This window comes from Mus musculus, chromosome 7 (genome assembly GCF_000001635.26).
Source record: "Mus musculus strain C57BL/6J chromosome 7, GRCm38.p6 C57BL/6J".
Lineage (NCBI taxonomy): Eukaryota > Metazoa > Chordata > Mammalia > Rodentia > Muridae > Mus > Mus musculus.
Genome location: NC_000073.6, coordinates 55,791,606 through 55,806,268, shown reverse-complemented (window position 1 = coordinate 55,806,268; position 14,663 = coordinate 55,791,606). Strand labels below are relative to the sequence as shown.

The window sequence follows — 14,663 nt, the reverse complement described above, 5'->3', positions numbered from 1 at the left end:
TTGTAGAGCTTTAAAATTTATTCAATAAATTTGATAATGTAAAATGCCCTAAAGGCATATCACCACCATTTAAAAGACTGCTTAATTTTAAATTTAATTTTTAAGCAACAACAGATACTTACATGTGTCAAGTGAGTTACAATAATATTGTTTCTCACAGTTACCTTCCCATCTATCAACTGAAATATAAACATCTTTTTCACCCCTGAAAGTAACCTGAAATGAAATAAAAAAAGATCAAGATCAATATGCTTGAAGTCTACTAAAATAATCATTAAAGTATAGTTGAGAATTTTATTTTGAAAATTCAGAATTGGGGGGCAAAATGGGTCAATTGCACGAAAATGGGAAGAGTGTCAAACTTCACAGGATTAAGACTCAAGATATTTATCTCACCATCATTTATAAGTTCAATCACCCCACCACCCCCGCCCCGAGACACACAGACAGACACACACACAGAAAGACACAGCCGCTAAATTCCTTAAGATACAAAGATACCCCTGCATGTTTAAAACTGTAAGAATCTTGATCGAATATTAGTACCATCTAGACCTCATCAGAGGCTGCAGTAGACTCACAGTGTTGGGTACAAGCATAGACAACTCTCACAGACACATTTCAAGTGAAAGAGTCAACAGCAAACCTTGCTTTAAATTCAGATATTCAAAAATGATGGTCTAACTCGATCCCAAATTATTTAAAACGGGAAAGAATTTATCAAAATTACACATGCTTCACAGTGAAACCTAAAGTCTGAAATTCATCCCTAAGGCCTGTTGCTAGCCTCCAAGTAGAATGAACATCTTGAGTCTATGCCTTAAACACAGAAGAAAACAATTTTACTTGTCACTAGTACAGCCTCCCAGGCTGATGCATCTTACCACAGGGTCTCCCGAATGACCTGTGTCTCAGTAACCACCACCCTGTCATCTGGCACGTACAGAGGGTCACTGCTGTACAGGTGTTGATCCCTATTAAAGAGCAAACATCAAAGGTCAACAGAAAAGTTTTAAGTAAAATTACTCGTCTCAATGACTATATGCAACTTTATACTCAGCAATGAACAAATAAACACAATAAATGCCTTAAGTTCACTCTATATTCGTTTTTCAGATTCACTGGAATCTTTTTAGTGAAGCATGTTCAGAGCAATTACAATTGTGTTTTGTCATTCAATCAACTGCTTAAAACTATGCAATTTTTTTAAAAAAATTAGTGTAATTTTATAGTAAGTGCACTCAAATGGAAATTAGATACAGGCTAGCATACACCAATCTACTTAAAATGAAGATAAACATAGTACCGTTAGTAATTTCATGATATTAAAATTAATTAGAAATTACTCAAGGGAGGTAAGACTTAGGTCAGCAAAACAGTGCTGTCTAATGTGTCTGAGACCTTCAATTCATTACCACCATGATGTTATGTGCACTCTTGCATACATTCCACTACACTTGTTTAAAACTAACAAGTTTACAATTCCAGACTTGATTTAAATCACAAATCAAAGTTGTATTTTTAACCATCAAAGTTTGTTCTGTCATTATATTAAACAAGAAGTTTAGCTTACCAGACAGCAGCTAAATTGGAGTGCAGATGTGCACTGTGTGGAATTCGGAAGCGCCTGGTTGTCCAGTACTGATGAACTACATGCTGTTCCAGCCAGCTCCGGCTATCTGGCTCATCTGCCACAAAAAGTGGAATACATATCAATCAATTTTTACAGTGACTAGGTACTTTCACCTCCTCCTGACCAAAAGTGTAGCTCCCTAGGGATGAAACTCTGTCTATGAGGGCTCTCCCATGGCCACAGTGTAGTCTGTGAGAAGGCTGATCTAGATTTACTCATGTTGTCACAAAGATAGAAGGTTTAAGAATTAGAAGGACCAGGTGGTGCAGTGCATGCCTTTAATGCCAGCACTCGAGAGGCAGAAGCAGATCTCTGAGTTTACGCCAAGTCTAGTCTAGTTAGTTCTAGGGTAGCCAAGACTACACAGAGAACCCTTGTCTTGAAAACCCAAAAGAATTAGGAGGGGATAAAACTGTTACTGCCCACAAATTAAAAAGCCCCCAAAAACCCAACAAACTACCAAATTTACAAGGAAGATTCACCAAGAATGTCCAACACAGACAAACCACAGAAACCAACAGTGTTCTTCTATACCTACGTAATCAAAGTAAAACAAATTGCTCAAGATCCACAACAATAAAAAATGCTAACAGGCGGGCCGGGCATTGTGGCACAGGCCTTTAATCCCAGCACTTGGGAGGCAGAGGCAGGTGGATTTCTGAGTTCGAGGCCAGCCTAGTCTACAGAGTGAGTTCCAGGACAGCCAGGGCTACACAGAGAAACCCTGTCTCAAAAAAACAAAAACAAAAACAAAAAGCAAAAAACAAAACAAAAAAATTGCTAAGAGACACAGAAAGCACTAGATGAATACTTGAGAATATAAAAGAGAACATGGCCAATAAAGACCTCACAAATCTTAAGAGGATGGGGTGGCTCAGTGGCAGAGTATGTTTACTTCCAAGAAAAGTCTAACAGAATATAAGATGATTAGAGAAAAATGGAGGTATTGTCAGCTTCCCCAAGTTAAATCTATACATTTTCTAAAACCCTAACTAAAAATCCAGCTGGAATTATTTGTCTCACTGCTTCTAAAATGTCCATAGAGTACAGGTTCACAAAGAGATAAGGCAATTTTGAAAAGCAGTGAAGGATAGAATATGTATTCTCTACATTAAGACAGAAAACCACAAGCTACAAAACACCAAGTCTGTCCCTGGGTAGACAAACACTAAAGTGGCAGAAGATCTGTAATAAAGTACAAAGGAGAACCTGATGCATAATCAAGATAAAACCATCAAACAATGATGTTGCTAGTCTTTAGTCTCATGGTATATAAAAAGCAGACTCTGGAGACATCTAATGATTCAAATGTGATCCTATCCAGAGTCTAGTCAGGAAAGTGTAGTCTTCATCTCTCATTAAGGAAAACTCTCTTTGCAACGGATGAAGACAACTATAGAAAAAGACATCCAACCAAAATGCAGATTTGTAGAGCCCGGTCCCAACTGATGCATCTTCAAGACTCCTGCATCTAAGGCTCAGAGACCACTGCAGAAGAGGAAGCAGAAAGACTGTAGAAAAACAGGGAGTTTGCTTTGCGGTTCTGCATCCTAGGAATGTCAGTAAATCCCCTCAGAAAGTCTCACCAACATGGCTGCCTGAACATAACCTGAACAAGGTCAACAACAACAGACAAGTTAATGTGCATCTGAGAAAGTTCATGAGATCTCAACCCTACACAAAGAACTACAAGCCACCAAGGAATGCGGAGAGCTTGGGGACGGGGGAGCCTTCCTCAGGACAGAACACACCAATTGGTGGTCCAATACCAAATGTAAATGGTCAGCCCTGAAAACATACATACAAATTAGCATTTAGTCTAAGTAGTTTGTATTCAAGTATGAGATAACAAAAAAGCCATGAATTTAAAAGAGAACAAAAGGAGGAGGCATTTGAGAGGGCTTGGAGAAAGAAAAGGGGTAAAAGATACAATTATTTTAATACCCTAAAAAAAAGGAAAATAAATCCTCCCCAAATGCAACAATAATAAAACAAGCCCTCACAAAAATACAGGAAAATGTTGGTTTTAAGCAAAAATTTCAAGACCAAACATTGACCACCTGAAAAATTGTTTTGTTTAAAGATTTTAAATGTTTCTTTATGTAACAGTTTGCGAGTGTGTGAATGTATGCGTATGCCTGCAGTGCGCGGAGAAGTTAGAAGAGGATGCTGGATCCCATGGAGTTGGATTACAGGCGGTTCTGAGCAGCTCACCTGGAAGCTGAGAACCGATCCCTGGTCCTGGGAGAGCAGCATGCTCTCTTAAGTGCTCAGCCACTTCTTCAGTGGCTAAAATTCACTGGTTTGATTGAAAAATATGAGGAACAGAGATTATTTTTGATTTAAGCAAGATGATTAAAGCTATCTGCAAAATGTTTAACTTGAGAACTAACATCAGCAAAGAAATGTAGCAGAGAAGGCAATAGATACAAAACCAAATGACGTGGGGCATGATGGTACACTTCTATAATCACAGCACTCGGGAGTCAGAGGGAAGAGAAGGGACTCAAAGAGACCCTGTCTAGAAACAACCCAAACTCCACTGGAACAAGTAAATGATGGCAATTATCAAGGAATACACAGAAGAATCAAGTCAACAACTATGTGAAGTCTTTAAAAAACAAGTTGTCAGCTAAGTGCAAACAGACAATTCCCTAGACCTAATTGAATACTTAGGAGATTATGGAGGCAGGAACTTAATATCAAAGCCGAATTCTCACACAAGAGCAGATGGAGCTGGGAACTTGGGGAGAAGAGGTAACTTGGGGCCTATCATCAAGGGAAAGTGTGTTGGAAATACAAACTGCAAACTTCAGACAGTTTAAGAACTAAGGAAGAGACGTTCCCACGCTAATATGGACAGATCTTAGCAGATCTAAGGAAAGGTAAGCAAACAAGATTTACATATAAATGCCAGTTATGTAATTTAACATACCAATAGGCTAAATGTTTGCAATGCAGAACAATGACTGACATATAGACAGCAAATAAATTAGAACAGTTGTTTAAAACAGGAAAGGGGTATTAAGACTGGCATTCAGAAATAACAGTGGACAAAATATGTATAATAGGATTTCTTTATCTTAATCTAGTATTTTCTAAAATTTCTACCAATCCTAGTTGCTCACTGACAGATGAAAAGATAAGCATTCAAGTAAAAAACAAACTTTACAGTAAACTTTCTTCCTTTACTAACTTCAGAAAGGTTAACCCTTTTATAACAACAAAGAATGCATTTAGGACCAAGTTATCAGAACTACTACTGAAAAACTACATTCTAGGGCTGGAGGGATGGCTTAATGGTTAACAACACTGGATGTTCTTGAAGAGAGCCCAAGTGTGCGCCATATAAATGGTGGCTCACAACCATCTGTAACTGCAGTTCTAGGGGATTTGATGCCCTCTTCTACCTCTGTGGGCACCAGGCTTGTACATGGTATAAACAGTAACATAGCAGCCCCACTACAAATAAAATAGTACTAAAACTATTAGACTATTAGTGCTATGTTTCCTTTTTGAGCTGACAGAGGGATAAGAGTTATAGAGCTACTTCTTAGGTGCACACTCAAGATCAATTAGCACAGTGGCTCTCAACCTGTGGGTAACAGAAGATACTTTGAACAGCAGGTACTTCTATTATGGTTCACAACAGTAGCAAATTACAGTTCTGAAGTAACAAGGAAACAGTGTCATGGCTGTGGGTCACCAAGGCCTGAGGAACTTCCTGAAAGGGCTGCAGCATTAGGAGTGCTGAGAAGCACTGTACTGGAAATGTCAGAGCTCAGCGATAGTGTCATCAATGCCATCAGTCATCAGCCTGTCACCCGAGACCTCCTGTGAGAAATCACCAGCACTGAACCATGTATAATACCTTCCCAGCAGACTTGAGGCCCCCCTTTTCTGTTGTGGTCTTGCTCTTCTAATGGGGTCCTGTCTACCTGTATCCCAGAGTCTTCTCTGCTCAAGGGCTGCTGTGCATCTTCATCATCACTGTCTTCAGACCAATTCTGATTTAAGGAGAAAAAAGATCTTACACTTGAGACTGTAACAATTGGAGTGACTTAGGCTTAAAAATGTAGAACATTTCTGAAGAGAAGCAAAAGCCGCCTTCATCTCATAAGTTTTCATAATGGTGATAGTCTGATTTGAGGTGATAAAAATCACAGGCCTGCCGGGCGTGGTGGTGCACGCCTTTAATCCCAGCACTTGGGAGGCAGAGGCAGGCGGGTTTCTTAGTTCAAGGCCAGCCTGGTCTACAAAGTGAGTTCCAGGACAGCCAGGGCAATACAGAGAAACCCTGTCTTGAAACCAGCCCCCCACACACACACAAAACTGAAGATCTTAGTCTATGATGTCTACAAGCATGGGAGTAGTGTAGATAAAGACTGAGGTGACGAGGAAGGGCAGAGTGCAGACAGAAGTTTCTATGAGTCATGAAGAGCTAGTGAAAGCTAATTTGTTTCTAGTTTCAACTCAGCCAGATTTACTTTTTGTGGTCAATATGTGAGTTCAAATGTCTGTGAATGAAAGCAGCAAGAGCCACGAATGAATTTCAAAAGAATCCCACACGTGTTACTGCTTTGAAGCAGTGACTGAGAATAACACATGCTTTTCAATTTCCTTGACTAAAAGTACAATAGGAACTAAATATAATTAATCACTTAGTACATTTATTGCACTGACCTACTTAAAAATAATTATTTTGGGAAAGGATATTGTAATTTGAAAATTTTCTCCTTTTACTTCTGTTTAAAACAACACCAAATAATTATAATCTATTATTAAATATGTAAATAATGTTGACATACACTGACTTAGCCCAGAATATTAATAAACCTTCCATAATCCACATCGCTAAAATGTTAATATTTTGCATTTTACTTAGAGTGTGTATGCTCATCATGGCTCACATGTGTAGATCAGAGGACAACCTGCAGGAGCGTCTTCTCAGCATGCAGAGGAGCCAGACTCACTGGCTTAGTGAAGAGATTTCCTGTTAAATAGCATGTGCTATGGCAGAAGGCTGCACTAGAACTATTGCTGCCACGTGGGCAAGTACTTATATTTACATCAGCAAAACAAAAGCCACTTACCGGCGTATCAATATTTGGACCAAGGCCAATTTCTTCACCTTCCATCAGGTACTTCCCCCAGTCAAAATCATCCTTCTTTTCTACAATTTAACAAAGGAACCTCAGTTTTATCATAAATATCTGGGAGAAAAAAAAAACCTCAACAACGCTAAAACCCATAAAACTACAAGTAAAAAGAAAACCCACATAAAATTAAAAATACATTCAAGGAACTAAATTTGAAAATATTGAGACACTCGGGACTAGGAAGTAGCTGATGTCGACCTAGCATGTATGGAGCTGAAGGACAGCTGGGCAAAGTGGCTCACACTTGTAATCCTCGACCTTAAGGTAGTTCAAGGTCATCCTCACCTACATAGTGTGAAGCCAGCCTGGGCTACATGAAACAGTCTTAACCATTTGAATTACTTCACCTTCAAGTGTTGAGTTTTCTCTTTGTAAAATAAAAGTCTGAACTCAAAAAGCCAGAGCTTATATTTTAAATGAAATTTTGCGTTCATCCTAAGCAAAAGAAATAATTTCTTTCTCTGTATAGCCTTGGCTGTGATTTTTAGCTTTTAATAAAAATCCCGATGAGTATACGTAATAAAATAAATTTGTATCTGGTAACATACCCACTTCTTTCTCTCTCGGTGTTTCCACATAATTGCTGTTTGAAGGAGAATCAGACAGACACAGAAGGAGTGACAGTATGGAATAATGTGCATCTGTCTTTAAAATAAAAAGAGAGACAGGCGAATCAGCCGGAGGTTGGTAAGTGCTTCTGAAGCCAGACTGAGTAATGAAAGAGCTACACAACACTTGTTTACACACCTGCTCATTTTAGGAAACATGAGTTATCATAAGGTAAATTGTATTCTCTAAACTTCTTCCATAACTCAAACGTTTACATAAAAGGAGTCTAAGTCACATGAGGTTTGGTTCCCTAGTTCTAACAAGTGTAAGACATTTGACTGGGTTAAAGATTTTATTTCTATAGGAACTGTAATATAATTCTCTAGAACATGACATTATGGCTAAGTGATGTTATTTTCCAGTGGCAATATGCATCCTGAAGATTAAACATATCTAACAGTTTGCCTATTTGACTATAACCTCTATAAGAATCACATTTACATTCAGCACAAATACTGCACATCTATAATTGCACGGAGTACAAGTGTACCTGTTTGCTGCACTCAGAGAAGTCAAAGATGCTCTTGGCCTTTGTTGTAAAGATTTACTTGTTATTTTATGTGTATGGGTACTTTGCTTCCATGTGTGTATATGCAGCAAATGCATGCAGCACTCTCTTAGACCAGAAGAGTGCTGCTCCCTTGGAACTGGACTTACAGGCAGGCATTTGTGCGTGGTGCTGGAACTGAACCAGGTCCTCTGGATAAGCAGTAGTTGCTCCTAACTGTTGAGTTATTTCTCCAGCCCTGTTGGTGTTAAGTTTGCATTTATCTTATGGAGGGGGTCAGTATTTTTTTTTTTAAATAAACCTAAAAGTCTTTTGATTTTCTTTCACTAGAAACCACACTGCCAAGACATTTCAAGTTTCAACAGATCTTTGTTATGACTCTCATAAACCAATCAAATCTATCTAATGAAAAGTACTATTTTTGCATGTTAGCCTTTCTATGACCCAAATTTCTGAGTCTTTCCTTGTTCATAGCACTGATGTCTAAACTGTAATGTTAGCTATGCAGAAAAAGTTAATGGAGATCCAAGTAGCCGAAGCTTTGAACATTCTCCAAGAAGGCTTGTTTTCATGGACGGCTTGCCAGCCAACTGCTAGTTAACAGTTCTTAGGATTTTTAACTGGTTAATAATAGGGAAAGCTCACATCTAGAATCATACTGTCCTATTTTTTTTTTTAAAAAAAAATTGGTATTTTTGAAGAATTATGGGCTTTTCTTTAGGAAATCTGGAACTTCAGTCAATGTAGCCAGGAAATGCTTTGTTTTAGGTATGTTGATGGTATGCCTTGGTATGTAGATGGCCTTGAACTTGCAACCCTCCGGTTCTCTGTTTCCTTACACTAAGACAACAGGTACAAGATTCAATGCTAACATTCACAAATGAGAGAAAGCATGCGATCTTTTTTCTGCTGGGTCTTGATGATCTCTAGCTCTATTTGCTCGTGAATTTTCTAATGTCATTCTTCTTGAGGGCTGAATAATATTCCACTATATAAATACACTACATTTGCATTATCCATTCATCAGCTGTAGGATAGTAGGCTGTTTTCACTTCCTGGCTATTGTGAGAGTAACAAAGACTAGGATGAGCAGGAACCTCAATGGCAGAATATCGAGTCCTTTGGCTGTGTGCCCGAGAGTGGTACAGCTCATCATGTGGAAGATTTGTAGTTTTGGAGACAGAAACTGTTCTCTGTCCACAACAGGGCAGGTGTACAAGGCCACATACTCATGACTACAGAGGCAGCACAAATGAAAATTTTATGCATTAGAATAAGAAAGGACACAAATTGGGTGTGTATGGAGGGATGACGAGGAGTTGGAGTAGCAGTGAATATGGCCAAAACTCACTGTATGAAATTCTCAAAGGACCCAATAAACACCACCACCAACAAAGTAGAGCACATGTGCACATAATACAAACCCTCAGAGCACACAACAAATGAAGTAATCTCCATTTAATTTTCACCAGGCATCACTTAGCCTTTTGAGAAGTACATCATTAGGCAGCTTTGGTGTTGAGTGAGAGAACCTCCTTGATGACACTTACAGAACCCTAAAGGCATAGCCTATCATGCATGCGCTTCGTTTCTGCTTTCTGCTCTAGTCATCTCTTTCCTGACTGGAATCTAGATGAGTTAATGGTAATAAACGATAGAAATGATGATGCTAGACTAAGAAGACACTAGTGCTAAGAATTCTTGTAGCAAATCACTGTACCTAAGGGTGGCCTTGGAGCCCCTGACATAATATAAAAGCACATTTGGGATACGGCTGCTATCTGAGAAATTCAAGGTAGCCAAATAGTGCTGATTTCTGTAACCGTAGTAAATTCCAAGTGAGACAGCAAACAAGAGCACACTGCTTATGTCCTACCAAACCTGAGGCCACAGCTACCCCATTCTCTCTGAGGCCCTGCTCCAGTCAGGGGATACTACTAAATAGAGCGTTCATGAAGAGATAACACAGTGATGATAATTATACTGCACAGAGTGACTGCAAAAGCCCGGCAGTGAGCAGTGGTGGCCCACGCCTATAACCACAACATTCTGGAAGCAGAGGCAGGTGGGATCTCTGAGTTTGAGGCCAGCCTGGTCTACAAGGTGGGTTCCAGGACAGTCAGAGCGTCACAGAACCCTGTCTCGGAACGACAAAGAGCAGCAACAGCAACAAGAGTGACTACAACTGGAGAGCTCACGGCTGAAGGCTTACCTTTATTTTCTCTGTGCTGGGAAGAGATGCATTTAGGAACTCCTTAGTTAATCTCTTCCAACTAGCAGCTTTGTTGAGATCAGAATGAATGGTGAATTTTTCATAAATTCTAAAATGTTAAAAAAAAAATCAATTAGTACCTAAATAGCTTTTGAGAACGCATCAATGAATACATATAGACAGAGAATCAACATACCCTTCTATTGTTTTTTCTACTTTGTGACTGTTGACATCCAAGAAACGATGAAATCTGGTAAAGATAAAATACAGTTTTTAATGTCAGTGTCACATGGCAGTATTTACTGTCAGGTAGCTAAGTATACTTGAGTCACAGCTCTCCATGTCCCTGCATATGTCTGACACCCCTGACAACCTGTCCTCTGGCTCCTTTGTCTTTTTATATGTCCCACAGTTATGTTCAGTATAACATATTTTCCTAGGGTTTTTGCTAGATCTTGCTATGTGGCTCTGAGCTCACTAGGAAGCTAAGGATAGCCTTCAACTCACAGCAATCCTCCTGCCTGAGCCACCCAAGTGGGTATACTTTTTAGTGCAAAATTCTGATGTAATTATAGGCATACATCATTGTGACTGGATTTTCTTTGTCTTTTTAATGTAAGAGAGAAGCCCAGTGAAATCTTAACATTTGTCCTCTGAATAATTCTGCTAAATGTACAAAATGAAATACAAAGAAAAGCAAACATATTCATGTACAATTATCAAATATTTAGAAAGCTTTGAAAGGGTCTGGAGAGATGCCTCGGGGGTTAAGAGCCCACGCCATTGCTCAGGGTCCCCAGGTTCTATTCACAGCACCCACAGGCTGTTTATAATCCCAGTTCCAGGGGATCAGCTGCCTTGGGCACCAGGCACACACATGCACACGTGTACACAGAGTCAAATCATACACATAACATCATCAACAACAAAACCTAAAATTTAGCAGTGGGACCAAAGGCTGTCATTAATGTAACAACGAACAACATGTGGAAATAAAGCAACTGTAACACAAGGTGACTGCCACATGTTTTCTACGGGTGACACTGGTGACAGAGTGTTATAGGTATGCTTTTAGTACTTCTGTTATACTATGCAGCATCTATGTCTCTTCCCAACTCTAAAATGACTATCCCCTCCCTCCTATCTGCCACTAGAAAAAATACTTGTGGTACATCTGCTTTTCGAGTTACCTGACTTCTTTGAATCCTTGTTCTTTCTATAGGTTATAACTAGAAATTGCACTTGTGGTTTTGGATCGTTGGCTTGCTTCCCATCAACCTGAGAGGTCTGTAGTCTCACGAACTAGGCAGACACTCACGTCCTGCGCTTAGAATCAGGATCACAGTCTGACAAACTGTTCACTGTTTAGGGTGACTTCTACTAGACATGCTATGTGTTGCTCAATAGTAGAACTTGAATTTGTTTTATGCAATGCAAAGGGAGGACACAGAAGCGGGGAAACTTGTAAGTGGTCCGAGCAAGAGAAGAGGGGGGTTGGTGAGACAAACAAAAAACAAAACAAAACAAAAAACCCCCAAAAAACCTAACAGGATGTGATCAGAATTTGGCGCTAAAAATTCACTTTCCCAGCCATCAAATGACTTTTGATGTGCACCGTACTGCGTGCGGGTGAGCAGAGTCAACAGCTCTCTAGGAATGTGCCGCTGCAACTGCGGGTTTCTCGCAAGGGCACCTAAGGGGAAACCAAGGCACAGCAGCTGCAGCAGACGCAGGGGTGCCGGAGGCCGCACTCCCGACCCGGACCCGCCCGCCCGCGCGACTTCAGCTCGTAGCCGCGATCCCACACCTGAAGTTGGACCAGACGAAGTCCAGGGCCAGCTGGAAGTTGGGGTCCGCCTCGTCCTGCAGCCCCGTAACCTGCCGGACGAGCTCGCACACATCATGCTCCAGCTGTCTGTCCATCCGGCTCCCGGACGACTTAGGCCGGGCCATTGCCGCGGCGTACCTATCAGGATCTCTGCTAAGTGGCGACTGTTCTCGCGAGAGTTCCGCCCGTCCCGGCACCGGGGTTTCGAGATGTGGAGGATGTTTCCGCGAGAGTTCCGGCAGCCCCGGAGCTGTGCCTGGGAAAGGTGCTGATGGGAGTGGATGCTGGTTGCTGGATGCGGTGCGTCCGTGGGTGGGGAAGAGATGTGCTCTTTCTGCTTGCACACCGGGAAATCCGAGAGTCTTCAGACAGCTAACCATTATTTATTATTAATCATTGTTAATAAGGGACTCTGGATACTCCTGATTAACGATTTAAATTCTGATGCATTTTGAGCCAACCAGTTTTTTGGTTCCAGGGTATAGTTTCCGACATTTTTGAACATCGTGACTTATTTGTTCATGCTCCGGCCTTCACTTTCTCCTCCAGACGACCTAAACTGGGCTCTCAGAGCTCCCCAACTAAACACATGCTTCTGATTAGACCAGGAACATATGGTTAAAGCAGCGATAGTGCCCATTTATGTATTACAATGGCTCTGAACCTTCCAAATGCTGTGACCCTTTAATATAGTTCCTCTCGCTGGGATGACCCATAACCATTAAATTATTTCGTTGCTACTTCATAGTTATACTTTTGCTAGTTTACGAATTGTAATGTAACTATCTGATGTGTGATCCCTACTGCGGGTCACTGCCCACATGCTGAAACTGCTGGTTTATTAGTAAGGTGGAGATGTATGTGAGGGCCAGCTGTCTGTCACCCACTTGATGGCCGGGGATGCTTTTCTGTTACTGTTCTTTGTGCACCCACAGCTTTGGGTTAGGCCGACCTTCCCTATGGAGGACTTGTCCTTGTTACAGTACAGGCAGTTGTGCTTTCTTGTTAGAACCCTCGAACAAGTTCTCAAGAAAGGGAAAGTGGCTCTGAGTTCAAGGCCAGCCTACAGAGTGAGTTCCAGGACAGCCAGGGCTATACAGAGAAACCCTGTCTCGAAAAAAAAAAAAAAAAATCAGAACAAAACAACCAAAACAACAACAGCAACAACAAACCCAAAACAAAACAAAAAAAGCTGGCTTACTTAATAAAGTTGCTGGCTGTCAGGCCTGGCTGCTTGCATCCCATCGTGTGGACTCACATGATAGGAGAGAACCATGTCCCATAAGTAGTCTTATAATTCCCATGTGTGCGTACCTCCACCCCATACAAAAATAAATTTTAAAACGTCATTTTCAAAATATAAAAAGGGGAAAGCACTCTTGAGAGCAGACGTGGGCAAAGTCGTCAGAGCAGCAGCTGGAGCCTTTGAGCCTTTATAAATCGTCCGCATTAGGTAGCACCTGCCACCCCAATTGGTACTTGCCTGACTTTTTCTTAGACGAATCCCTCACGAGGAAGGTCTTTGTTGAGGCCAGGCTAAGTTACTCCATATTGAATAAAACAGTTGTTATCCCCTAAGCTGTGCACTGCCCCAGGAGACTGTTTTACAAGAGGCCTTTGACTCCATTCTGCAGCTGAGTAGATCCAGAGAAAGCAGCAGATAGGCACCCGCGTAAAGCAAAGACAGTTAGCTTGTCCCTGGGACTAGAGAGGGAGCCACACTGTAAGTTGAATGGGGGAGACTTGGAACTGTGAAGGCAGACTGACGTATTAAATCTGGCAAACCAGGCACAAGGACTTATCAAACATACCAGATGGAGAAAATGCTGTGTCTCCCTCATGTGGATGCCATAAGTGATAGACACCCACCACTGTGATGTTATGGCTGCACACAAACCTATTATATGGTGTGTGCATCAAGGACTTGGCTAAGTCCCCCACTGTTGATGTAGCCTCCCCACTGCCTCAAATGCCCAGTTGTTCTCCTGCTGATCTGGAGCTAATCTGCAGTGCTCTGATCCTGACTTATTTTCTGCTACAGACCAGGCTTGCTGTCTTCATCCTGAATCCAGATTTCGCAGCTTCACACTCAAGCCTGACTCGAGCAGCTTCACCAGCAGTTTCTACCACTAGCTTTCTCCTGGCACTGGTCTGACTTGTTTATACAGATCTTTTCTCCATCCACTTCTGAAACCTCTTGTACTCATTCATTCTGTAGCCTACACACACACACACACACACACACACACACACACACACACACACAGGGAGACAGACAGACAGACAGATAGACAGAGATAGAGACAAGGACAGATTTGGATATATTTATTGTGTGCTGTGTGATATGAGACTTGATATTGGTAATTAAGGTTGGAACTTGTATTCATCTAGGCGGATGTGTTTATAAAAAGATAAAGAGAGGAGGGGATATGTTCTATGGAGCTGTGGTGAGGTATGGAAGAAGAGGGTGTCTCAGCAGGCCCATAGAATAGAGTTTATTCAGGGCATGGGGAGGGGAGTTAAGAGGGTAGTAGAGTCAGAGAAAGGCAGAGAGAGAGAGAGGAATAGAGAAGAAGAGGAGTAGAGGAGTAGAGGCTGGCCATGAGCACGTGAAGAGAGACGGAGAAGGGAATGGGGAGAGATGGGGGAAGGGACAGAGTGGGAGCAAGAAGGGAAGAGCAAGAAGGGGGGGTGTCATTCAGCCTCTTTTATAG

General features: G+C 41.2%; 1 protein-coding gene across 6 annotated transcripts in view; it reads right to left on the bottom strand.

Moving 5' to 3' along the window:
- Tubgcp5 (tubulin, gamma complex associated protein 5) overlaps positions 1–12,144 on the bottom strand; it is a 37,335-nt gene extending 25,191 nt beyond the window's left edge. For 3 of the 6 annotated variants that reach the window (XR_882029.3, XR_003946456.1, XM_006540835.4), the window contains exons 1-9: positions 11,929–12,134; positions 10,318–10,371; positions 10,122–10,230; positions 7,341–7,437; positions 6,727–6,806; positions 5,505–5,640; positions 1,574–1,688; positions 885–974; positions 123–216 (exon numbers count right to left, since the gene is read on the bottom strand). Coding sequence is in view for 4 of the 6 variants with exons in the window: in XM_006540835.4 (XP_006540898.2) it covers positions 123–216; positions 885–974; positions 1,574–1,688; positions 5,505–5,640; positions 6,727–6,806; positions 7,341–7,437; positions 10,122–10,230; positions 10,318–10,371; positions 11,929–12,074 (921 nt within the window). In the remaining 2 variants the exon portion in view is untranslated. Of the gene's footprint in view, positions 1–122; positions 217–884; positions 975–1,573; positions 1,689–5,504; positions 5,641–6,726; positions 6,807–7,340; positions 7,438–10,121; positions 10,231–10,317; positions 10,372–11,928 lie in introns of all 6 variants that reach the window. The other 3 variants (NM_146190.3, NM_001360873.1, NM_001360874.1) reach the window with 2 other exon arrangements.
- Between the last annotated feature and the right edge of the window lie 2,519 nt (positions 12,145–14,663).